The 26394-nt window shown below is 35.9% G+C and overlaps 4 protein-coding genes across 5 annotated transcripts; 1 reads left to right on the top strand and 3 right to left on the bottom strand.

Moving 5' to 3' along the window:
- The first annotated feature begins 6990 nt into the window (after positions 1 to 6990).
- On the top strand, positions 6991 to 8601 carry LOC140880471 (pentatricopeptide repeat-containing protein At3g21470-like). Its single transcript, XM_073284952.1, has one exon. The coding sequence runs from the start codon at positions 7009 to 7011 to the stop codon at positions 8599 to 8601; it is 1593 nt and encodes a 530-aa protein (XP_073141053.1). The 5' UTR covers positions 6991 to 7008.
- Positions 8602 to 8717: 116 nt separating this feature from the next.
- LOC140880473 (psbP domain-containing protein 4, chloroplastic) lies at positions 8718 to 11322 on the bottom strand. Its single transcript, XM_073284955.1, has 5 exons — positions 10497 to 11322; positions 9781 to 9884; positions 9413 to 9524; positions 9068 to 9295; positions 8718 to 8976 (listed from the first exon to the last, which is right to left on the bottom strand). The coding sequence occupies exons 1-5, from the start codon at positions 10822 to 10824 to the stop codon at positions 8912 to 8914; spliced, it is 837 nt and encodes a 278-aa protein (XP_073141056.1). The 5' UTR covers positions 10825 to 11322; the 3' UTR covers positions 8718 to 8911.
- Positions 11323 to 11407: 85 nt separating this feature from the next.
- On the bottom strand, positions 11408 to 15760 carry LOC140880472 (probable beta-1,4-xylosyltransferase IRX10). Of its 2 annotated transcripts, none has more exons than XM_073284953.1 (8): positions 15330 to 15760; positions 13795 to 13941; positions 13635 to 13699; positions 13363 to 13432; positions 12860 to 13078; positions 12123 to 12266; positions 11896 to 12031; positions 11408 to 11776 (listed from the first exon to the last, which is right to left on the bottom strand). In XM_073284953.1, exons 1-8 carry the CDS (start codon positions 15690 to 15692, stop codon positions 11547 to 11549), a joined length of 1374 nt encoding a protein of 457 aa, XP_073141054.1. In that variant the 5' UTR covers positions 15693 to 15760; the 3' UTR covers positions 11408 to 11546. The 2 variants fall into 2 exon arrangements, with proteins under 2 accessions (XP_073141054.1, XP_073141055.1); XM_073284954.1 differs by lacking the exon at positions 15330 to 15760 and adding an exon at positions 14603 to 15274.
- A 1705-nt stretch (positions 15761 to 17465) lies between these two features.
- Positions 17466 to 20243, bottom strand: LOC140879765 (alcohol dehydrogenase 2-like). Its single transcript, XM_073283655.1, has 10 exons — positions 20090 to 20243; positions 19810 to 19946; positions 19660 to 19706; positions 19138 to 19463; positions 18966 to 19048; positions 18751 to 18826; positions 18479 to 18540; positions 18286 to 18381; positions 17877 to 18038; positions 17466 to 17800 (listed from the first exon to the last, which is right to left on the bottom strand). Exons 1-10 carry the CDS (start codon positions 20124 to 20126, stop codon positions 17687 to 17689), a joined length of 1140 nt encoding a protein of 379 aa, XP_073139756.1. The 5' UTR covers positions 20127 to 20243; the 3' UTR covers positions 17466 to 17686.
- Positions 20244 to 26394: the final 6151 nt, after the last annotated feature.

Genomic DNA, 26394 nt, shown 5'->3' with positions numbered 1-26394 from the left:
ATTCTGATCAGTGGAAAATATGAGAAGAATTTTTCTTTTCTTCATGCTGTTACTTCTCATAAACTTCATGGTATTAGAGACCTAAACACCCATGACCAAATACGGCATGGTGACTCCACCTGCAACCCCAATCACCGACACCCACAAATTAAACGCCGACAACAATCCTGTCCCGATCACCAACCACAAATTAAACGGACACAATTACCTTCAATGGTCGCAATCCGTTATGATGTTCATATGTGGCAGAGGGAAGGATGAACTCCTCTCCGGCGCATCAACCTGTCCAGAAAAATCGAGTTCTAAATTCCGAACTTGGAATTCAAAGAACAATATGGTCATGTCCTGGTTGATTAACTCCATGACTCCGGAGATCGGTGAAAACTTTCTTCTTTATACTACTGCACAAGAGATTTGGGAGGTCGCTCGATATACTTTTTCATCCAAGGAAAATACGTCTGAACTCTTTGAGATTGAAAGCATCCTACAAGATCTCCGTCAAGGCGAGTCCACTGTCATCTCATACTTCACATATCTCACTCGTCACTGGCAGCAGCTAGACCTCTTTGAGGTCCATGAATGGAAATGCCCAGATGATGAACGTCGTTATAAGGCCATCGTAGAGAAGCGACGAATCTTCAAATTCCTATTAGGCCTTAACAGTACACTTGATGAAGTTCGTGGTCGGATTTTGGGCAGCAAACCTTTACCCACCCTCCGCAGTGTATTCTCTGATGTCCGACACGAAGAGAGCCGCAGGAAGTTTATGTTGGGTCCCACGACCGCTCTGCCTATTGAAGGCTCCGCCCTTGCTGCACATAAATCCTCAACCATTCATTCTGATGAGTCTGTGTCAACATCTGGACATTTTTCTCAATCGTCCACCTCTGGAAAATTCAAAACAGGACCTATACCGGACCGTCCTTGGTGTGAAAAATGCAAGAGACATAGTCATGCACTGGAAAATTGTTGGAAGATCCATGGGAAACCCGCAGATTGGAAGCCTGCTCGGGAAAGACGGGCAAATGCTGCATTGACAGAAAATAATTCCACAGGACCACAACCCTTCACCAAAGAGCAACTGGATGTGCTCCAGAAACTCTTCAGTCAGTCTAAGCAGTCCAACTCTCCGCCTCCAAGTACTGGTAATGTTGTGCATCAAGGTAATTTTTCTTATGCGTTGCTCTCGCAGTATAATCAATGCACCTCCTGGATTGTTGACTTCGGTGCCTCGGACCATATGACTGGAAATTTGGGATTGTTTAAATCATTCTGTCCATGCACAGATTCACAAACAGTCCGCATTGCTAATGGGTCATGCTCCAAAGTGGATGGTTATGGAGCTGTTCAGTTAACTCCAGAAATTTCACTTCAATCTGTTCTATATGTGCCTGATCTTAATTGCAATTTGTTATCAGTGAGTAAATTGAATGCAGGCCTCAAGTGCATGACCAAATTCGATGTTAACTCGTGTGTTTTTCAGGATTTGGCATCGGGGAAGACGATTGGCAGTGCTGATCCTTGTGCTGGACTTTATCTTCTCGAGATGGTTGTTTCCAAGAGAAGTTTGACAGCTTCCTCACCCTTGATGTCTTATTCTGTTTCGTCTATGTACTCAAATAAGGATAGTGACATTACTTTAGGGCACTATCGATTAGGGCATCCTAATTTCTTGTATCTTGAAAAATTATTTCCCTTCTTGTTCAATAATAAAGTTCCTCGTTCCCTTCAGTGTGATATTTGACAATTGTCTAAACACACTCACACCACCTTTACACCGCATCGTTACAAACCATCTAAACCATTTTCTCTCATCCACAGTGATATTTGGGGCCCCTCTAATGTGAGAAATTTGAGTGGTACACGCTGGTTCCTCTTATTTATTGATGACCATACGAGATTGTCATTGGTTTTCCTAATGAAAGAGAAATCTGAAACCTCTCGTATCTTCAAACAATTCCATGCAATGATTCAAACACAATTTTGCACTAAAATCCAGATTTTAAGAACAGATAGAGCCCGGGATTATTTTAATTCAGTCTTGGGTGACTACTTGGAATCCCATGGCATTGTCCACCAAAGCTCTTGCGTTGACACCCCGCAACAAAATGGGGTTTCAGAACGAAAAAACCGCCACCTTCTTGAAGTCGCACGATCATTGCTATTCACAACTAATGTTCCAAAACATTTTTGGGGGGACGTCATTCTCATTGCCACTTACCTTATTAATAGGATGCCTTCTCGAGTCCTCCAATTCAAAACTCCAGTTAAATCTCTCCTCGAATTTTATCCCAACACACATATTCTCCATAATCTTCCCCTCAAAGTATTTGGTTGCTCATCATTTGTTCACATTCATGCACACAACAGGGGCAAACTTGAACCACGGGCAGTCAAGTGCCTCTTTCTTGGATATTCTCCAAATCAAAAAGGGTACAAGTGATATTCTCCCATCACCAAAAAATTCTATACTTCCATGGATGTTACTTTTTTCGAAACTGAGCCCTTCTTTCCCACTTCTTCGCTTCAGGGGGAGAGTAGCAGTGTTGAATCTCAAAGTTGGGAACCCATACCACTAGTTCTTCCACCCACAAACCATCTTGATCCTTCACCAGAAATTCCTCCATCAGCAACTCTTGACAATCCTTCACCAAAACCCGAGCCAAATCCAGCAGTAATTCGTGATCATCTGGAACCCAATCAGCCACTTCAGGTCTATTCTCGAAGGAAACAACCTCATCAAGGGAACATACAAGATCTTGTGCAAGATCAACCTGTCCAAGACTCTTCTCCAGAGCAAGACCTAAAGAAAAACATCCAAGGTAACGCTCATGGTATTGATGATCTTGACAATAGGCCCATTGCATTGAGAAAAGGAGTTAGATCATGCACAATGCACCCCATATGCAATTTTGTCTCATTTGACCAATTTTCTACTGCATATCGTGCTTTTATCTCAAAATTGGACCAGGTACAGGTCCCATCAACTATAAAATAAGCTTTGAATTATCCGAGTTGGAAAGAGGCTGTGTTTGATGAAATCAAAGCTCTTGAAAAGAACAACACATGGCAGATTACAAATCTTCCACCGGGAAAGAAAATAGTTGGGTGCAAATGGATCTTCACTGTCAAACATAAATCTGATGAAAGCATAGAGCGGTTTAAGGCACGATTAGTAGCCAAAGGATACACACAATCTTATGGTATTGACTATCAGGAGACATTTGCTCCAGTGGCTAGGCTCAACACAGTCCGAGTACTTTTGTCAATTGCTGCTAACTTAGACTGGACTTTGTTTCAACTTGACGTAAAAAATGCATTCCTTAACGGAGATTTAGAGGAAGAAGTATATATGGACATTCCTTCAGGTTTTGAGTCCGGAAAAACCAAAAATAAAGTGTGCAAATTAAAGAAGTCGTTTTATGGTCTCAAACAGTCACCTCGAGCTTGGTTCTATCGATTCACAAATGTTTTGAAACAAGATGGCTACACACAATGCCAATCTGATCACACCTTATTTGTCAAACATTTCGAGGGAGGTAAAATTACAGCTCTCATCGTATATGCTGATGACATTGTTCTTACAGGTAATCACGAAGAAGAAATGGTTCATGTGAAGACTATGTTGTCAAAAGAATTTGAGATAAAAGATCTCAGACACCTGAAGTATTTTTTGGGAATGGAAGTGGCAAGGTCTTCGCTTGGTATCTCAATATCACAACGAAAGTATGAGATAGATCTCTTGAAGGAAACTGGTATGTCGGGATGCAAGCCAGTGGATACACCAATGGACCCGAACATCAAGATAGGATTGAAAAAGGATTGTCCACCAGTGGACAAAGGAATATATCAGAGATTAGTTGGCAAACTAATTTATCTATCGCACACACGACCAGATATTGGCTTTTTTGTGAGTTTTATTAGCCAATTCATGAACAATCCAACCGAAGAACACATGGATGTAGCATATCGAGTGTTAAGATATCTGAAACGTACTCAAGGAAAGGGACTATTTTTCAAAAAAGCCTCCAACAAAGGTATCACCGTGTACAGTGATGCTGATTGGGCCGGATCACCTATTGACAGACGCTCTACCTCCGGGTATTGCACATTTGTTTGGGGAAATCTAGTAACTTGGCGTAGCAAAAAGCAGACTGTGGTTGCACGTAGTAGTGCTGAAGCTGAATTTCGAGCATTGGCCCATGGAATTTGTGAAGGAATGTGGCTCAAGAAATTACTTGGTGAGTTAAAGATAGAAGGGAATCAATCAGTGGAGTTGATGTGTGACAACCAGGCAGCTATTAGCATTGCAAGAAATCCAGTACATCATGATCGAACCAAACATGTTGAGGTGGATCGACATTTTATAAGTGAGAAGATCGAAAATGGAAGTTTCCATCTAAACTACATTCCTACCAAATTGCAAGTGGCAGACATTCTAACAAAAGCACTTTTTCGGCCTAATTATGAAGATTTGAGTTTCAAGCTGGGCATGATCAACTTATATGATCCAGCTTGAGAGGGAGTGTTGAATATTGAATAATTAGATCATTATCTAGTAGTTAAATGTTATCTTATCTGCTAGTTTAAATTTCTAGGAGTGGTTAGGATTGTACTTATCAGATACCATTTTTTAAGGGATTAGGTAGATGTAATTCTTTTAAATACTTGTACGTATTCTATTCTGATCAGTGGAAAATACGAGAAGAATTTTTCTTTTCTTCATGTTGTTACATCTCATAAACTTCAAATTTACTATACTTCCCCTTTTTTTCAAACATAACTTATGCTAGTAGATAAAATAAGAAATCTATATTTTCATAAAAAGATAGCTGAATAGAGATACAAGAGGACGATTGATAATAATAGATAAAATAAAGAGCAGTCGTATATCTTCGATGGTGACTTATCAGAGATCCTTAGCCCCGATGGCCAGAACTGGAAGAAGACCCTCTTCCTAGAGTGTCCTGATGGCCACATCTAGATTGTTCAGAAATGGGCAATGGAGTAGCAAGAAAGACTTGTTAAACCATATTGGTGACCGCTTTGACTTGATTGGTTATGGAAAAGAGATTTTCAACCATGGCGCTTTTAAGAGAATGTAGTAACCTAATTCGATTTAAGATAATCAACTGACTAAACATGTTTAAAGGGTTAACACATGATTAAGGGAATCTCAACTGGATTTAAGAAGTAAAGAATCGAATTCAAAACAATCGAAAATGGTTCCAAGGGTTCTTATGTTGAGACAGTTCAAAAGTTCTAAAGAGCGGTTCGAAAGCACCAAATTTGATCGGAGTTGGAAGATCGGACGTACCGATCAATTCGGATGCTCCGAATCTCCTTGTAGTCATACAGGGTATGAGTTTTGATTGGTGATTGGACTTGACTAAGTTCGGAAGGTCCGAACTATGTCAGCAGCATTGAGTTGTCTAATCAGAGACACACGTTCGGCAGAGGGAGTTCAAAAGGATGATCGGAAGTTTCGAAGTGCGTTCAGAAGCTCCGAACGGGAGATAAGACATTCCGATCGTGGTCTATAAATAGGGGCCAAGAGCTACACTTATCTTTGCCAATTCCTCACTTTTCCCTCTCATCTCTAGTTAGTTCCAAAGGATTCCGGGCGTCGTATTCAAGGGCTAGGTGGTGACAAAGCGTTATCGGGATCAGAGCATTGTTGTGCCTTGAGTTTGGGGCAAACGTCATCAAATGACTGACTACGGACACATGTATGTTGCTAGACTCTGATTTACGGGGTTGGAAGATAATCTTTATCGAACTATAAATAAAAAAAATAAAAATTCATGCGAGACGTTTAACTTTGTAAGACAAATATTTTATTTCATTCGACACATGAAAAATATTACTATTTATACCAAAATATTATTTTTCATTATAAATATCTGTCAGTTCGACCTATCTCGCAAATGTAAAACCGTAAGATCGTCTCACAAATCACAACAGACCTACTTATTAAAATATCACCCAACATTATAACTAATTTTGGTGATATTTATTCATTGTAGTCTGTATATATTCCATGACCACTATTACATAAATATTTATTTCCCGTTTATTAAATCGTAACAAGAGACTACGCCCGAAAAAATTATGTAAAATGAAAAACTAACACGATACATTTAAAAATAAATGACTATGGTAGCGCTTGATATTGCTTCTACGAAACAAAAATATTTATAATCAATCACAAACACTAACTAAGGGAGTGTTTACAATAGATTGTGATTTTATAGAAGTGATTAATTTATAAATTATAAAAAAGTTAAGAAAAATCAAAAGTTGGTAGTGTTTGGAAACAAATGTGAAAATCTAAAAATCAAAGTTGGGTAGTATTTGATAAATAAGTGATTAGAGTGATTTTAACAATGACCTTCTTATTAGAATCATTTTTGAAGAATCATAATCACCACATGACTAGCTTTTGGATTTCAATTAAGTTAAGCATAAGCTAACACATAATCTAGGTTTAAGAAACACACAAAAATGATTTTTTTAAGCCAAAAGCTAACAATTATTTTTTTTAGTGATTGCAAACACTCCATAAATAGGGAAAATTAAAAAAAAAAATGGAGATGAGATTATTATATTTGTATCACGTGCTTATTCTCCTTTCTAGATGACTAAGGGCTAATTGCATTCATACCCCCTGTGAAAAGTCTAAAAGTCATAAAACACCCTGTGTAAAATTAATAAAACCCTATGTTTTAAAAAAAATTAGCATAAACCCCCTATGAGAGAGTATAAATGTGCCCGAGTTTGTATAACATAGGAGTGAAATGTGCTACATTTTAAAAAACTAAAGGATGCATTAGCCTATTAATATTTTTTAAGGAGTTTATGATTTTTACACTTTCAACATGGGAGATTAATGCAATTAGCTCGATGACTAAATGAAGATAAATCACATGAAGTGAAATATTAATTCGAGACAATACGATACTGTATATAATAATAATATTTTTGGTGATTTTGAGCTACGTATATGATATGAAAACTAGAGTTGCTGCACAAGAAATCATCAAATCTCAAGCATTTGAACCTCAAAATCTATCATCAGACTGGTTTTACTGCATAAGAAACTGCATTGATCAGAAGAAACCCAAATCAGCAATCTTGATATACTCTCGGTACCATGGTAATGGCAGCATTGGGTTGGATTCCATCCCTTCGGTTCTCAAAGCCTGCGCTTCCCTTTTCAATCTTTGTTTTGGAACAGCGTTGCATTGCGAATCCATAAAATCTGGAGTTGAAGGGGATGTAATGGTGGGGACTTCCTTGGTTGACATGTACGGTAAGTGTGGTGATATCGTGAGTTCCCGGAATGTGTTTGACTATATGCCTGAGAGAAACGTGGTCACTTGGAATGCTATGATTGGTGGGTATGTTAGGAATGGGGATATGGGATCTGCCTTTGGTTTGTTTGAGAAAATGGAGGGAAGGACGCCAGTGACTTGGAATGAGATGATCGGTGGTTACGGAAAGAATGGGGATATGGCAATGGCCAGGCGAGTTTTTGAGAGTGTGCCTGAGGGGTTGAAAAATGTAGTGACATGGACAGTGATGGTCGATGGGTATGTTAGGAATGGGAATATGGAGGGTGCAGAAGAAGTGTATGAGGTGATGCCAGAGAGGAACTTTTATGTCTGCTCAGTGATGGTTTCGGGGTATTTCAGGAAAGGGGATGTGGTGAGGGGAAGAGAATTTTTTGATCGGATGCGTTCAAGGAATTTGGTGTGCTGGAATTCTTTGATCGCTGGCTACGCACAAAATGGGATGTCTGCGGAGGCATTGGATGCTTTCACGAACATGAGGGGGGAAAGATTTGAGCCAGATGAAGTAACAATAGTGAGTGTTTTATCAGTTTGTGCTCAGTCAGGAATGCTTGAAGTTGGTAAAGAAATTCATGAGATGATAGTGGATAAAGGGATTGATTTGAATGAGTATGTTGTCAATGGATTGGTTGACATGTATGCGAAATGTGGAGATTTGGGAAATGCAAGATTGATCTTTGAAGGGAGTCCATCAATAAACTATGCCACTTGGAATTCTTTGATCACAGGATTTTCCATTCACGGTCATTTTAAAGAGGCTCTTGAATTCTTCACGAAAATGGAGGTGTCTGGTATAAAACCTGATGGTGTGACAATTCTATCTGTTTTATCTGCTTGTGCACATGGAGGTTTAGTGGAAGAAGGTTTAGAAGTATTTTCTAAGATGGAACAATATGGATTGACAGCCAACACAAAGCATTATGGGTGTGTGGTTGATATGCTAGGACGGGCCGGGAAACTAAAAGAGGCTATGGACTTGGTTGAGGGGATGCCTTTAGAGCCAAATGACACAGTTCTAGGATCACTTCTTGGGGCATGTCAAATTCACTCCGACACAATCATGGCAGAGAAGGTGCTAGAATTGGTAGGCAAGCTGATTTCTGATCATCGTTCCCATGATGATGGGCATTATGTGGTGTTGTCGAACATATACGCAGCTTGTGAAAGATGGGAGACAGCTGAACGGTTGCGAGCTGTATTTGCTGATAAAGGGTCAGATATAATACCTGGATGCAGCGCAATTACGTAAAGATTATAACCCAAGGTCTCCAGCCTACGTGGAATTTCTGACGGTAATTGGAGGGTTTTGTTTGTGATGTGAACTGGGAAGAAGTTCGCCATGCACAAGAAAGGTACAAACAATCATTAAAAAAACATCCATAGTGTTGTAATACAAAAGGTGGACTCGTCCCGAAATGCATGTCATTTCACGCCAATAACTGAATATGTTATTAGGAACCAAATTAGAGGTTGAACCTCTAGTGCACTAAACAATATCGGTAGATTGAATATGAGGCGTACACAACTAATACATTCCCCAATATCTTATGGTAATTCTACTAGATTACCCGAAAAGAATCAGCTATTTGTTTCAAGTCCTTGTAATGTCTCTTCCATTGGAGCCCTGAAGAAACATACACACGTAATCTAGTTAGCTTCTTGTTGAATGTTGAAATCAATTATGTGAGACCTGAACGGCAAAACTGAATCTTTACCATTTCCAGTGATGCTGAACAAGTATAGTCGATTTCCTGCTGCTGTTGCTGTGATTAGAACATGAGGCGGCTCTAACTCGAACTGGTAATACTTTCTTCCCAAGTGTTCAACTACTGCAGAACTTAAAACCTTTCCTTCTACATTCTCTCCAATCACTTCTGGCCCGAATGCATTAATAACTTTCTCTGGACTCCCTATAGCTTCTATAGTTGCATTATCACCAAGATCTGGAGATCATAGTGCGACCAGATTAGGATTCTTTTGAATGTTATTAATGAAAAACTCCTTAAATTGAAAGAATAAAAAATATATGCAAGTGAAACATTCTTGGAAGTAAAACCCACTATCTGCAAATCTCAAAACAGGAGCAACAATGACAGAGAGACGTCCTTCTTTCGGACTAGCAAATCTCAAATCAATCTCTGTGCCTCCTAAGTCAGCAATTGACACGGGAACCTGTCCAGCAGACAGCACACCATAAGAGACCAACATGGGATCAAAGGGTAACACAAAATTGATTCATGTCATAGCATCTACTATCTGTATCTGGAACTTTACAATTTGCATAATACGACTTAGCAATTTTTTTCATTTCCTCATTAGGTGTAAATGAGTAGTCAAAAAGCTATAAAGTGTGTCCCAGTCCTATAGGCGGTATCAAACTCCTGAAACAAAGCAGGGTTCTGCGAGGTTAAGCAGTGTAAGTTATCACCTCGTCCCAATCTTGAGGCACCGAAAATGCATAAGGAATGATGGGACTCCAACCAACGCCGTGACCTCCCGACTTATCATCTGGTCTCTGGTATGTTCTCCAACCTGTCTGAGCATTTTTTATCTAATAAAAATTGCATCTCCTTAATTGAAAAATATAAAGAAGCTAAAGTTTTGTCACCATTAATATATGAATCCCAAGAAAAAAAACATTCATACATTTGCAGCTGTTTTAACATTTAACGGAGATTCCTACACTCTTACTTAAAGAAACACACAAATATGAGCTAGGTAGGTCAATTCACCGAAGTTGTTAGAACCAGAACACTTCAGTTAGATGTTTGAGTTATTACCACACCTCTGAACACAGAGGATTCAATGAAAAATTCAATATATAACTATTGAAAACTATAATTTGTGTGCCTGAAACACACCAAAACACCTTTTAACCACATTTTTGACTCACCAGCGGCGAGATATCACTCATAAGAAAATAATTTTCTTTTAAAAAAATTTATAAAATTCTAGTGGTTACCACATGGGATATAGGTAGTGTTTGCCTAAAAACAAGTGAGTATGAGCTTTTCTTCGCAAATTTTTCACTGCGTCCTTGAATCCAAAACTGCACTTGGTACATCCTTGTTCATTCAAATCCTATCCAACAGAATTGTAACATACATAATCAAGTAGTCTACACAAAAGCCCATCAAAACTAACCATTTTTATCAGGTTCAGAGAGTCCAGGGATCCTCCCTGCCAGAAGACCTTGTTTCACCACCCCCAATCCTTCTCCAGCAAATCCCAGAGCTGCTGATGAAACTAAAGAAACCACCCCAGAAACTACAGCTGCCCTTCTACCAAACAACCCTCTCAGTTCCTCATATCTTGCGAAATCGACACCCGTATTGTTGGTTGAACTTGAATCTGTAGTTTCTTTGATAGTTCTTGAGTGAACTTTCCCGTTTCCAAGTTGAGCCGATACCATATTGTGCTGGCTGTTGTTCTTCCAAGAAAGGCAACATGTGGTCTGTATGATGGTTCCCATAGTCTCCTAACCGAGGAATTTGGTGGGAAGGAATAAGAGAAAAAAAAAAATTAGGAGAAAATGTGGAAATTTAGACTGTTTTAGTTTTTGGTGGAAGAATTGAGCGATGTTGGGAAATCAAATTTCCTTTCTTTATTTTCGTTCTTCCTTTCTATTTTTTTCTTCAAAAAAAAAAAAGGTAATTTATCTGAACCACAGCCAAACAGCTCATCTATGAATTATGATAGAGTAGATCAGGCATGTAAGAGTTCGACACGTGAAACATGGTGGTATTTATTTTAAGGTTTAAGTTGTAATTCGAGATCGGATAAACATATAAATCGTGGGGTTTTCTGGTTGATCAAAATGTGGTGGATTGAGCCGGTTCATATTTCATTTCATGAAGTTCGATAAAGCCCGTCCTTAGAATCTCGTTGCATTGATGTGTTTTCTATGTGCGGGTGAATCAGTCCGCTTTCGATAAATGCTATGTTACACAGGATGATTGATTTCACCGGTACAACATCCGCCATGCATGATTTGGTCCCGGTGGATATGCTAGAATTTCCCTAGAAGATGTTACCCCAAAAAGTTGGAACATGACTACATGAGGTCTATATTCTCGTACTCAAACAATTACTATACATTGTTCGTTTACGTATTTGTAAATATCAAATGAAATGAATAAAAATGGGAGGAGAATAGTACAGATGAGCCAAAACCAAAAACCTCCCATGCCACAGCTAAGGCAGAAGCATGGGTGCCTTCCACTTCTTGAATTCTACCAGATCTCTATTGACGATAGATCCATCGTGCAGCCAGAACGTCTCTGCAGACTGATGGAATCGTCTTACTTTCTTCTGAAGTTCCCACAAAATTCCACTAAAAGCAGAACAAGATTCGGAATCTGGAGCATAAACCCATAAACATCTTACCCTTCTACCGTTAGCTATTAACTCTTCGATAGTTTTATCTGCAAGAAGCCCAAATATATATATATATATATATATATATATATATATATATATATATCCTTGATTCATTTGGTCTTGTAAAGAAGAGAGAAACAAGAATGGAATTCAGTGGTCTCACCTGGAATTGATTCCAAGTATTCCAAAAGTTGAGGACCTATACGAGTTGATGGCCATTTGATCGATATTTGGGTATAGTCTACTACATTCTGAAAGGGCAATTCTATTTGATCTGACAGGACAACTGGGACACACTCCTGTTTGGTGCAAATAATGGGCAGCAGCGTGTTCAATATAATTTTGTGTTAGAGATAAAGAACACTTGTAAGAATAAGGTAAGACACATACCACAAAGAATGACTCGTAAAAGCGAAGAGTCCATGATGACTCCCCACGAGGAGCCAGACAAAATTTGGCATTGCGGAGGTGTTGAAAATAGTCTATCCTTCCGAGTTTATCTGGGCCACTGAACTTCAAGTCTGGAGATTCCAACTGTTCACAGTATCAACATGCATATCTTTTCGAAGGATTTAAAATCATGAGAACACAAGTTTACTTTTCTTGAAATCATAGAAATCAGATTATAGGCCCTGGGTAGTAGCATTGATTTCATTTCACTGTTGCAGATTCAACTCTCTCTTTTAGGTGATCCCTCTTGACATTTCTACCAAGGTGCAGAAAATGACAAGAACAATCAACTAATCCCATTATCTAAGTTAATCATGGATTCCTTCTCAATTAAACCACAAGTTACAACAAATGTTCTTCAAATCTTCCTAAAATTTTCCTCCAATCAATTATGATTCTTTTGAGGTTCGGTTTTTTAGTTTTCTTCTTTGGAGGTAGGGTGCAGGAGTCCAAAGACTTCAGAAAGATGTTAATGTATGGCCTATAGGCAACTTTTTTCTTTTTGGTATTGACGTAGAAAAGATTCATAATTATCTCAATTAAACAATAAGTTAAAAATGGTCGTATAAATCCATAAAATCTGCCATTTGACTAACTGTTTTCCTCCCGTTAAATTAACCAGCCAAGGAGTTTCAAATGGAAAAATAAGACGTAACCAACCATTAGAAAATACATACCTTATCAGGATTTTGTTTCGCAAGCTCTATTAATTGCACACGCCCAACCTTTCCTTGTGCTCGACCTAAATAATTAGCCAAATACTTCCTTTTTGATAAAGGTAAAGGGTCAACGAGTCTAGCCGTAGCAGCAGTCATCCCATCATCAACATTTCCAGGTATGATTACATCTTTCCATGTATTGAAGGCACTGATGTCTCGTTTATCTGTGCGGTCTCCCTGCAAGCACAAGCATAATAGATTTTTCAAATCAGATGTTAATTAGAAATATTATGCAACTATCTTAAAATAATTGTGAAGATGAACTTCTTGTTCCCGGGTAATCACACCTCAGTATCCAAAGAATGATGTGTTGAATCTCACACCATTGTCTTATTAAAGTTTTAAGTCAGACAGCAAACACTCAGTGCTAGGATGCGACCCCCAAGATAAAAAGAAATGCCAATAACTTAAACTTTTCTTCACCATGGAAACACAAGACATGTGTTTGTAAAGGACTATACCTCTGGAGTCAGAATAATAGAACGATTCAAATATGTAGCCCAAGACTTAAACAAGTGAGCTCCAGCACCACTGCAATTCAAAATAAACAAAGCACAGATGAAAAGCAATACAAGATCCTCCTAGTTCATCAGATTCAAAAAAGCTGAAACCAATAAGATAATTCAAACTAAATTTTTTATCCATTTTTCCACCTTTTTCCTGAATTGATCTTACGAATATTTCAATGAAGTAGCTCATACAAATGACAGAAAGGTACTATAACCTCAGCTACCTTGGGAAAATAAAAATATGGTCGCGGCCACCAGATAACCTGAAATACGGCATTTGACTTATAACCTGAAACCAAATAGATGCTGATATAAATAATAATAGCATCAGCATAATTTCCAAGAAACTGCCCATTTTACAAAAAAAATGAATCACACCATTACCTTGACATAAGTTTGGTTGATCTCCTTATCATTCAAGCCACCCATCATTCGGACACATTTAACATAAGACGGCACAAAAAACAAATCTGCTTCTTCTTTCTTTCTAGTCCGAAACCTAGATTGCAAAAGCAGCCTATGTATTTTAACCTGAAGGAAACTAAATAATCAGCACAAATAATGAAAAGGAAGGAAAGAAGGTGCAAAAGGGAAGCTGCAAATACTAGCTTGCGGCAATTTCACCAATATTTTAAAAAAAACAAAGGAAAACAACAAACACTCCTCATCTACTCAGTGATAATTTTATCATCAAATACTTGGAAGTATTAATTCTACAATTTCCAGTACTGTTCATGCATCAAAAAGATATTTTCCACTAATAAATTACAAAAGAGTACTGTATCTTTTGTATCTTTTATTCTTTTCTTAATCTAAGAAAACTATGTGAGATAATCTCTCTCACATACCATAATCTTATCTATGATATTCTTAGCATTTGTAATTCCTGCTACATTGATAAAGAATTTGAATAAGATAGCAAGCAAGAAGTGAATCATTTAGTGAAACGACAAAGAGCATAGACAAAGAAGAGGGGCAAATCTTAGATGTTTATTTCCTGAAAAAAACCTACATTAAATTGGAATATTCGCAGGCTTATTACTTTTCCGTCAAATTTGAAACGACAGATCTTTACGAAGCAAAGATAATGTCTCAATATTATCGGAAACATATTTATTTTGATCGTTACCAAACAAGGGTGTCACGCCATTTTAATTAATAGTGTAGTTATTGGAATATGCTTTGCTCTCACCATTAGGCATAAGCATAATAGAAATTCTCTTGACCAGAAGCATAACAAAGGTGCTGCACAGCAGACAGTTAAGACAATATTACTACATACAGAACCAGTATAAGCAAACATCCAAAGGAGTTTGTAACGGCTAGTTGAAAACAACTATTTTATAACAGCTATATTTGGAAAAGCGACCTTTCTAAATAGAGATATATAGATCATTTGCAGAATAAATCAAGTGCATCGAAGCTAAAGAGTGGTAATGGCCAAGAGAATTAAGATGAATTAATTGAAAAGCCAGCAACCGACATATTAGAGACATGAGCTGATTAGAACAGTTGAACGATGTTTTAGCACACAGACGTTGAACACACAAAGCTATTTAGTACTCAACTGTTAATGCAAAAGCATTTGATTCTCGGTTGACAAATAGATGACTAGTCTTTACCTTTGTACTATAGTTTGTTTCATGGATTTCTTCTCAAATAAAAGAAAATCGGAGACATGAAATTCATTTTTTGAAGATTTTGCTGCTACATCTTTTATCTACATTAATAATCACAATTGGCCTGAATTTCCTCGTCACCTTGAATCTGCTATTTTACAAATGTATTTCTGAGTCTTCAGCTTAAACGATTTATATCCCCCCAACTATTTCTCATCCAATTAGTATACCCCGAATCCGAAATCTTATCAAATACTACACTCTTCAAGATTACCAAAAACAATTACTGAGAAAGAACACCTGACTGCCCCATTGGCCTTTAACGCAAGCGTCGGCAGAAATCTTCCCATCACGACCATACATCAGCAGCTTCAAACCCTCGATCTCGTTTTCATCGTACACGTAAATCTTCAAATCCAGGTGCGCGCCAAACCCACGGACGCCGAATGCGGCATCCTGCGGAGAATCATTGCCATTTGAGGCGGAGAATGAGCTGCGGAGAGTCGAAGGACAGGGGCCGAGGGAGTGGTCGAAGAGTCTGGTAAGGAAGAAGGTGGAGGCGACGAGGACGAGGGCTCCGATCTGGTGGGTTCGGGTGCACTGGGCGGCGGTGGCGTGGTGGTGGGGAGAGAATAATCTGGTGCTCTTGGTGTTTGTGCTCATGCTCGCAATTGATTGAAAGCTTGAAAGGTTACTGTGAAGTGAGATTTTGCAGGTGAAAGGAAGCTGGCGACGACGTCGTATTGAACAGATGGTTCATCAAATCAAAGAAAATAGTCTAAAATCTTAATTTAATTTAAATAAAAAAAAACGTTTTTTTTTTAAAAAAAAACTCAATAAAAATTACAAACTCGCATGTCCCATTATTATTATTATTATTATTATTATTATTATTTTATCAAACAAACAGTTTGATAATTTTTATTGATATTTTTTTATGATATTGCCTCATGGATCAATTTTGTTTGATGAATCTTCGATCAGATGCGACTCATGAAAAATTATTATTTTTATTTTAAAAAGTATTACTTTTCACTATAAGTATGAATCGATCAACCCGTTCACGGATATTAATTCGTAAGATTGATTGTTTCACAATAGACGTACTTCTTTTTTAATAAATCAATATTTGATCGTAAGCAAAACGAAAATTATTAAGAAAATTAGTCATTTTTTATGACTTTTTTAAAAAAAAATCTCTTTAATGCTTTTTATTTATCAAAATGACACTCATTTTATGTCCTTTGATTTTTTTTATTTACGTAAATGTCACTCACTTTTATAAAATTGATGTATGTGTTGCGCTTTTGTGATTATTTATTTATGAAAATGTTATATTTTTTGCATTTTTAAACGTTACCACTTACCATTTATGTTTTTTAGTTACAAAAATACGGGTTGTACAAAAAACACAACGTGTGCACGAAAATAAACACGTGTATTCAATTTGGAAAATTAATGACTTTTATGGATTTTAAAAGTATAGTAGTATTCAATCAGACTCTATAAAAGTCTAGTGGTATTCAAAATAGACTTTTTTAGAGTTTTAAAAGTCAAGTGGTACTCAACCTTGACTTTTAAAAACTCTACAAAAGTCTAGTGTTATTCAAAATGTCAATGAACTTTTAATAACTCCATGAAAATCATGGACATACAAACATTAATGCTTAAGGTACAACTATATTTTGTAAAAAAAAATCTTTGGTCTAACCCAAAGATTTGGATGGATTTCTAAATTATAATTTCCATCTTTTTCTCACATTTCCTCACTCTTCACTATCTCACTCCTCTATCTCACTTTCTCTCATATTCAAAATGAATTAATATATCTATATATATATTTTCGTTCTTTTCCTAAAATAAAAATAAAATAAATTATTTAAAATTTTGAAATTTTCAAAATAATTTGTGCTTTTTAATTTATGATTTATACCAATAATTTTAATATTTAATGATAATAATATATGATTCAAAAAATTATAATATGATTTAATTCAAATATTTGAATAGCGGATAACAGACATGATAAAAAATAAAAAATTGACAAACAAATTTTTATGATATAATTGATAAAATAATTTAACTTTACACAATAACAAAGTTTTTAGTTTATAATTTTGTTACATTAATATATATATATATATATATATATATTTAAAATAAATGAAATCCATTTCATCAATAAATTAAAAAAATATTTCAAATAAATTTATTATTTATGTCAAATAATTATTATTTCAAATAAAAAAATAAAAATAATAAGATATATTAAAGATAGAAATTCACGTAATTGTATGAAAAGTTTACAAATCTGTATAAAAATCCTGCAAAAGTCTACAAAGAATCCACGGAAATCTGTTTGTAAATCCGTGAGATTCTATAAAAGTCAATAAAAATCCATCAACTCTACAAAAGTCTATCATTTTAAAAAGTCACTGAAAGTCATTAAAACTCTGGATTGAATAATCAAAATTTGTTACATCCATAAGCTATCCCCTGACTGCTGGATCAAAAACTGTTCAAATTCAGCCAACAACTCTTATTCCACTATCAACAAGACATGGGGAAAAACAGAACAAAACAAAACACAGAGACATTCCACAACCATAACAACAAACTTCATTATTCTCTTCTCCTTTGCTGCTGAAACATCAAGATCACTCCATCCGGATGAGGCAACGAAGCCCTTCGCCTTTCAGCATCAGCTCGAAAGCCTTGTTAATCTCAGAAAACGGCACCTCATGGGTTATAAACTTCTCAAGCTCGAGCTCCTGAACACGAAAGAAACACGACTATGATGAGAAAAGAAACTGTCTAGTATTTCATCTGGGATCTTGAAACACATACCTTTCTCATGTACAGTTCAACGACGGATGGAAGATCAGATCGCGGTTTGTAGTTGCCAAAGAAAGTTCCCTTGAGTGTCCTCTCGTTCAGCACGTTCATCGGATGAGTCTTGAATTCAGAGTCTTTATGTGGGACGCCAACCAGAACAGCAACTCCCCATCCCTATTTATCAAGTGACCAATGTAAATGTTTTGTGATAATGGATCAGGATCAAACACTAGGCATTGTCTCAAAAAGATATAGATGTTAGTAGTGACACAAATCAAATTTTTTTCATTGTGCAGCAATCTAAACACCACGTTTCGATCATTACGTCTGATAAACAGCCAAAAAAGCACAATCCAGGAAACTATTGCTATCCAACAAATGGTAAGTCTGATTTAAGATTAATGCGATTGGGGGGACATACATCGTGAACACATTCGAATGCAGAGATCATTGCATTGATGTTTCCTGTGCATTCAACACTTCTGTCCACTCCTCCACCCGTCATTTCGGCTAGAACCTATGGACATGATACAACCACAAGAAAAATGTCAATAATACGCGTGATATGTGGGGCGGTGTGTTTGGAACAACTCGTTGTGAGACAAATGTATTACCTGTTGGACTGGCTTGTCATGGTCTTTGGGGTTCACAAACTCAGTCACACCAAATTTCTTTGCTGCACATAAAAACAACATTTGATATTCGGTTTTATCAAGCAACAGTACATGTCGGTTTTTAAGTCTTCGAACTGAAGGGATTCGGGAGTGTCGTGTATTAAGACAGAGTGCCAATGTAATTTGCCAAAACTCTAAAATATTAATTCAAGAATAATCTGCAGCTACTTCTTGTGTTGATTGGTATAATATTAACATTTTCATATTTTTACCTTCTTCGAATCTGCTGGCATTCAAGTCCACCCCAATAATTCTTGAAGCACCAGCAAGTCTAGCTCCTTCTGCTGCCTGAAATCTCATTGAAAATAAGATCAAATGACAGATTTTGTCTACTTTTACTGCCTTTTTTTAAAAAAAAAATTGCATAAACTAGCAATATGTCTTTGCGGAATAACCAGAATTTTTAAAGGGAAATCAAGAAACATACTCCAAGTCCGACTGCACCAAGCCCGAAAATCGCCACTGATGAGCCCTTTTTCGGTTTTGCAACATTCAATGTTGCTCCAAGTCCTATACAAAAGTCATCAATAAGTCATTCACTACCAAAGATTTTCAGCCAAAGAACGAAAAAACGATGCCTTTTGGGATTGAGTTTAAACCTGTTGAAATCCCGCAGCTCAGTACGCATACTTTGTCAAGAGGAGCAAGGGGATTGATTTTCGCGACACAGCCGACATGAATGACAGTGTATTCACTGAATGTAGATGTGCCAAGGAAATGGTAAATGGGCTTCCCATTGATTGAGAATCGAGTCTTTTCGTCGTGAATCATGGCCCCCCTTTCGACGTTGATCCTCAGCAGACTACACATGTTGCTTTCTTCTGATTTGCAGTGAGCACATTCTTTGCATTCTCCTGTGAATACTGGCAGCACGTGATCCCCTGGCGCGAGTTCGGTGACCCCTTCCCCTACGCTCTCAACGATCCTATCCAACCCCACGAAAACATTCAAAATCCATCCTTTCACACCATTCCAACAAAAGCAATACTTAAAATTTCTTTTGTGATTGTTCAAAAACCAAAAGTTTCTGTCATACAAAACACACAGATCCCCTTCATCCAAAATCCAACATCCCCATTACTACATAGATCTATGCAACAAATAAAGATCATGGAACATACCCTGCGGCTTCGTGGCCGAGGATTCGAGGAAAGATCGAGTCTTGAGCCTATAAAATTCAAGAAACGAAAGGAAAACATATAATGATGATGATGATGATGCATCTTATATAAAAAAGAGTATCTATACTTTAATAATAACATTCTGGTTACCTTGGCTTCCCAGAAGTAAACATCAGTGTGGCAAAGAGAGGTGTAAAGAATCTTTAATCGCACTTCCATCTTCTGCGGCGGCGCCACCTCTACTTCCTCAATCACCAGCGGCTTTCCGGCCTCCCATGCCACCGCAGCTGCAACAGAAATAAAATCCAGAAAAAAAAAGAAAAAAAAAGAAAGAAAGAAAGAAAGAAAGAAAGAAGAAATTAGCCCTACATTACTAAAACAACCCGAAAACGAAAAATGATCCAAGAATCTCGAAGCCATTAATACACACCTTTGCACTTGATCACTTTCCCTTCAGTGCTCGACATATCTGTTTCTTGATCACTGTAAAATGGTTAGAAAAGATTGATTTTTTTCTTCTTCTTTTTTGTTTTGATCGCTGATATGAAATGAAATGCCACTTTTTGGTGAGGTATTTATAGTGGGAAAATGAATCATGCAATTGGTTTGATTGGTCTCGATTTGTTTACATTTTCCGATAAAGAATTGTATTTGATAATACACTAGGCAGTCCCAGGTTTTTGCTCTTACTTGGATTCCCTCTGTTTTCGCTGTTCCGTTTCATGGTATTCTTATAAGAGTCCACACACATACATATATAATTGAATAGTTATATTCACTGAAAATTGAAGTCTTCTAACCTATTATAAAATTAGTAGTTATGAGCACAAATCATGTATTTATCATAAATTAGGCATTTTAACATTTTTTGAGTTAAAATCTAAGGATTGAATTAAAAATTTTCAGTGATGTTAAAATTTGAGTAGAATAATCTTCTGTCATTTTTAAAATTTAGAGTGCTTTGTTTTGTTTTTTGTTTTTTTAGATTATGGGCTATGCACGTCCTATGACCATCATAAGATTACATCGTGATATCAAAACATGTACTCTAAGTCGAATATATAAACATATATATATATATCTTCATCTCTATTTGAATATCATATCCTATGTTTAATATTTGTGTAGTTTTGTATTAATCTATCTTGTGTATTTAACACTTATTTTCCTGACACGTTACAATTTTTGTGCATGATAACTTCTGAAAAGATAAACTTGGTTGATATTTGATAGAGTAGGTGAACGTTTGAGTTTTGACCAATGATCAGACTAGAATGATTTTTCATACCAACATTTCTTGAACGAAATTGTTATATAAAGTTTGCCTAATACGATTGATCTAACTAGCTCGGTTTACAGGCTGTTACATCATTACGAGAGTTTGTATCGTGCACAGAAAGAAAAATCAAATATACTAACCATGAGGCGGTAATACAAAACAGCCGCTGTTATGTATTTGTTCCACCTATTACATCATTGAACTTTGCACAATAATATTATTCTTCTAGATTATAAAATCATAATAATAATGAGCCAAAGGTGGGCCATTTCTATAATACCATCTTTCAAAGATGCTTTGATGGTTTTGCTCATTTTTCCATTCCACCTTCTTTAAATGGTTTTGGTAAGTTTTAAGTAACATCATTTATTATTTCACAAAACTTTTAAAGTGTTATATAGTCATGTCAATTTTGTGAGACAAATCTAACTTTTAAAGTGTTATATAGTCATGTCAATTTTGTGAGACGAATCTCATAATATGAGACGAATTAATTTATCTCATACATATAGATCAATAAGATTATCTCATACGGGACGACTTTTGTTATTTTTGTAAGTTTCGTGATTTGACTTATTCCAAACCCGCAAAGTTTAAAAACATGAATTTAGACTTAGATATCATACAGAGAACGAGCTTAAGATTAAAGCTATAATTAGTTCCAATGACTCCAAAAATGGTCCCAATTACAAATTCAATGATGCTGTATGTATCCCATCATATTTAATCAATTAAATAATTAATGACGATTACCGGTTGCCGATTGATACTTGGTTGAAGCGTTTAATAGAATGATCTAGTAATTACATATATCTTTACTTCTTTATTATTATTATTATTATTATTATTATTATTATTATTATTATTATTATTATTATTATTATTATTATATCTCTCTATATATAAAGAATCTCCCCTTAGACATCATCTTTTCATTTGTCGAAATTTTCCTTATCTGATATAAATATTACACTTCTATTTTTATTTTATTTTTTTAAAATTTCGATATTTCAAATTTTTATGTTTTTGTCAACTAAACATTATAGACAAGATAAATTGATAAATAAATTTTAAATTTAATTTTATATTATTTTATAAATGAAAAAAATAAATTTAAATATTGTCAAAAAATAATATTTATACATAACATACAATATTAAATATATTATATGATTTTATACACACGCAACACATATATAAGATTATGCTAGTTATTATTATGTTCAAAGGTAATAGAGACAAAATTTGGTGTCATAAACGGTTTTTGTTGTTTCCTTTTTTTTTTAATTTATCATTTTAAATTATAGTTTGGTCTCTTTGTCTTTTTACTTTTCTAATTTCATTATTTTAATTTGTATTATGTCACTCATTAATTTTTATAAGTAAGGTATGATCCCATTTAAATATGATCATATCAAATTGCAGTATGACTCTCCACTACCTTTTATAAAAATTTTAATATAAATTGAATTAGTTATAAAAAATATTATACAAGCAGAAAACATATGCAAATGATCACTAATATTTAATAATTTTTAAACATCTTAAAAAAATTATCACTGTAAATTTAATGTTTAGTCTGAATTATACTTGCTTAAAAATTATAATTACATGCAATTGTTGCGTAATTTTGTGCCCGCAAGTACACGGTGTCAAGTTTTAATATAGAAAATGAGTCCAAGTCGATCCCACGGAGAATGAATAAAATGATATTATATTAAATATTTGCAACTAATCAAATCTTAATCCTATGTGGAGCTACGAGAATGGTTTGAGTTTAAATAACTAAAATACGCAATAATTAAAATTAGATAACGAAGAGTTCGCAAGATGAAAATTCAATACGAGATGAATGCTAGAGGTTCGACTTCACTTGACTGTCCACCATAATTTATTTCTAATGATTGTTTAATTATAAATTCTTCTAGTTTATTAGCCAAGAATCCCTATTATTTTCTACTACCTCTCTCGAGTGTAAGCAGAAATTCGTATTCAATAGTAAACTCAATATCTCTATCTAAGTTCGACTATTAAATCCGATAAATGACACAGTAATTCTTACAAAGGCTTCAATGGAGTTATAGGCCTTTCAAACTTTATAAACACCAATTATGTATTTTTCTATGATCCTATTCAAAATCGCCTCTCTCGAGTGCTATATTTCAAATAAATATAATAATTCAATAATGATTAGTTAATTGAACGCAATCAATTCACGAAAACACAAATAAACCGAATGAATAATTCTAATATATCAATCAAAATATCAAAAACATGGTTTCAAGTCAAGCTACGTCGTTCCTCTAAACAAAGGAATTAGTTCATAACGAAAATAAAAATCAAACAAAGCATGTTCTTGAACATCTTCAAAAATTAGGAGAAAGAATGAAATAAAAACGAAAGTAGATGATGTTTCTCCGTCTCCGGTAGTCGCTTCGTCCGTCTCCGTGCCAAGAATGCATCTTCTCCATTTTCCTTGGTCTCTAGCCATCTCTAGCCTTCAAAAACTTATGCAAACCCTCAATAATACTTTGATATATGCCAAAAAGTCCTTTTAAAGTTCGAGACTAAAAGTTTTTGAAAATACGACACGTCAGGCGCGGGAGCGCTACCCTCGGGCGCAGGTACACCGCATTTTTTGGTTCCATGGCGCAGGGGCGCTATAATAGGGCGCAGGTGCACTGATCGCCGATAATTTTCTCAAAAATAAGAGCTACAGGGCGTGGGTGCGCCGGTTCCGGGCGCGGGTGCGCTAAAGCGCATTCAGCTCGCGCACCATTCTTGCAAAAATCATAACTTGAGTTCTAGCCGTCGGATCGAGTTGAAATTTTGACAGAAGCTCTAAAACATCCCAAAATTCATTTTGAACAGTGCAGATTGGATTTTGATGTATCTACCAGCTCCAGTATTTTTGTAAACTTGCAGCTCCGTAATTACTTTTTTCGTCTCTTCTCGGTACTTTTCCTTCAATCCTTGCATCTAACAAAAACAACAACAAATACGCATAAAATCTACTCGATACATCACAAAAGCCAAGTCAAATCATAAGCAAATTAAGTGCATAAAATGCACTTATCAAATCCCCCCAAACTTAGACTTTTGATAGTCCCGAGCAAAACAGTAATGAACAATATAGTCGACCTCCGAATTTTTACATTTCAAGATTCAATACACATGTCCACTAATTTTCTTAAGAGTTCTCATGTGCGTGTGTGATTTGTCAATCTTGTCTATCCTCCTCGCTTTCGGTACACTAATGCAACAAGTTTGTTTCATAGATTCATCAATTCTGCTCTCTAGTTTCAAAACACTCTCCACCAAGTTCATCTTCTACTCAGTAAGATCAAAAGGAATTTTCAAGTTATATCATAGTTTTTTTCAAAACATCGCTGGATTTTTCACCCAGTTTTATTTTAGCCTCATAAATTACCCGCAAACTTATCTATAACTAAAGATAGGATTCAGATTTCAATCCCCTCGTATATAGCCCGGATGGAGCATCAACCCCATTTTTGTCCGCAAACTTAGTCATGGATTGGTGATTAGGATTTCAATCCCTTTCCAGGCCCGAATGGAGTTGTAAAAATTTTTTTTTCTATGTTGCTTTGGAAACTTTTTAGTTATCAATTCTTTTTTAAAAAAATTGTCTAAATCATTTCTAAGATTGTAGAAGTCTACCTCGGTTTTGAATACAAATCACCAAAGTTAAGAATCAAATCATTCAATCCACTCACAAAATCACAAAGCTTCTCTAATCACTAAAGTGTCAACAATCAAGGCATAATGCATATGAGTGAGAACTCAAGATAAAATATAGCTAACATTGACCTTTCAGCACAAAAAATTATTTTCATCATAGGACAACACAATTACACATCATGCGTTTAACTCAAACTAACTCATGAATAATTTTCAAATTTTTCACAATTTTTAAACACCCCCCAAACATAAATTTTGCATTGTCATCAATGTACGATAATTCAATAACAAGAACGGATGAATGCACATACCTGTGGCATGACTGTCAGTAGTCATAGCCCATCATAATTTCGGGGGCAGGTACATGGATACTCGATATTAATTTACAAGGACCTAGAGTAGAAAATTCAATGTTAGCGCGTGAACAAGACATGCCTTCAAAAAAATTTAAAAATTAAATAAATAAAAAAATTAAAAATACTAAAACAAAACAAAAATAAAATAAAACTTGGGTTGCCTCCCAAAAAGCGTTTGGTTTAAAGTCGTCAGCTCGACTTGAAGCTGATTTTAGCCAATTCCTGTTACTTTATTGGAGGTTTTGTTCCTCTCTTTCACCCTCCAAACATACTCAAAAATCATCTTGGACTTAGCTTTTTTTTTCACCTTCTTCGCCACCTTCGGATCTCGCGCACTCTTCAACTCTATTCCTACACCAAAATTATTCACAGAAGAATCAAATAAATCAATGCATATGAGTGAGAACTCAAGATAAAATATAGCTTTATTATTTGCATAGAAAAAATTCTCATGATTGCGTAAAATAGGATGATATTGATTGGGAGCAGGATTACCTCGATAATTTTTGTAATTTATGTTGTTCACATATTGAGTTTGCTCCACACTCTCAAATCCTTAAGCAGAATTTACGGCATTCGCCAGAGATGCCGTCTCAGTAGAAACTTTATTTCCTTTGGTCAATGCAGTCAACTGTGTAGAAATAATAGCCATTTGAGAAGTCAAGGTCGTGAACGCATCAACTTCATAAACTCCAGCAGGTTTCCTTATTGCAGATCTCTCACTCGGCCACTGATAACTATTAATAGTCATTTGCTCAAGCATCTCATAAGCTTCTGCAGGAAATTTAGAAAATATTGAGAGAGAACACTATCATGAAACACATCTTATAGTCACTGTATATTCTAAACCGTTCCTAGTCAATTTGGGCCGTCCGTAATAAGGATAAGGATCGCTCGAGATTGAGACTAGCATTTGCGATGCCGAGTACCACGTTTCATTGGTAAGGAACATGGAGATGTTCAAAGCATGCAAATGGATATTCATTGGATGAATGATCGAACTATCCTACTAGGACTTTTCAAGTGGTTATCACTTATCGAGTGGATGAAGTTCGTGGTTTTGGTTGTACACCATTAGTTCTTACTACTTGAAACATCATGGAGACTCTATATGCTAGTACTGTACTTTGACTCGTTTACCGACTCCGTGAGGGTCATCAGGTGTCGAGATTGGGTGCAGTCACGACACATATATGAGTCAATGATTGGTTGTCAAGGATTCACCATACACCTACGGGAGTGGATATCCTATGTGATCTGAGTAGATATTAGTGTGACAAATCTCTGGCCAAAGTACTTGATATGCTTTAGGTTACGTGGTTTCCTAGTTGCATATGCGATGTCACTATTTGATCTCAGATGTATTGCATAGTTATCGAATCTCTAACAACTCTCGATATA

Source organism: Henckelia pumila, chromosome 2, assembly GCF_033568475.1.
Source record: "Henckelia pumila isolate YLH828 chromosome 2, ASM3356847v2, whole genome shotgun sequence".
Classification (NCBI taxonomy): domain Eukaryota; kingdom Viridiplantae; phylum Streptophyta; class Magnoliopsida; order Lamiales; family Gesneriaceae; genus Henckelia; species Henckelia pumila.
This window is presented reverse-complemented; position numbering and strand designations above follow the sequence as displayed.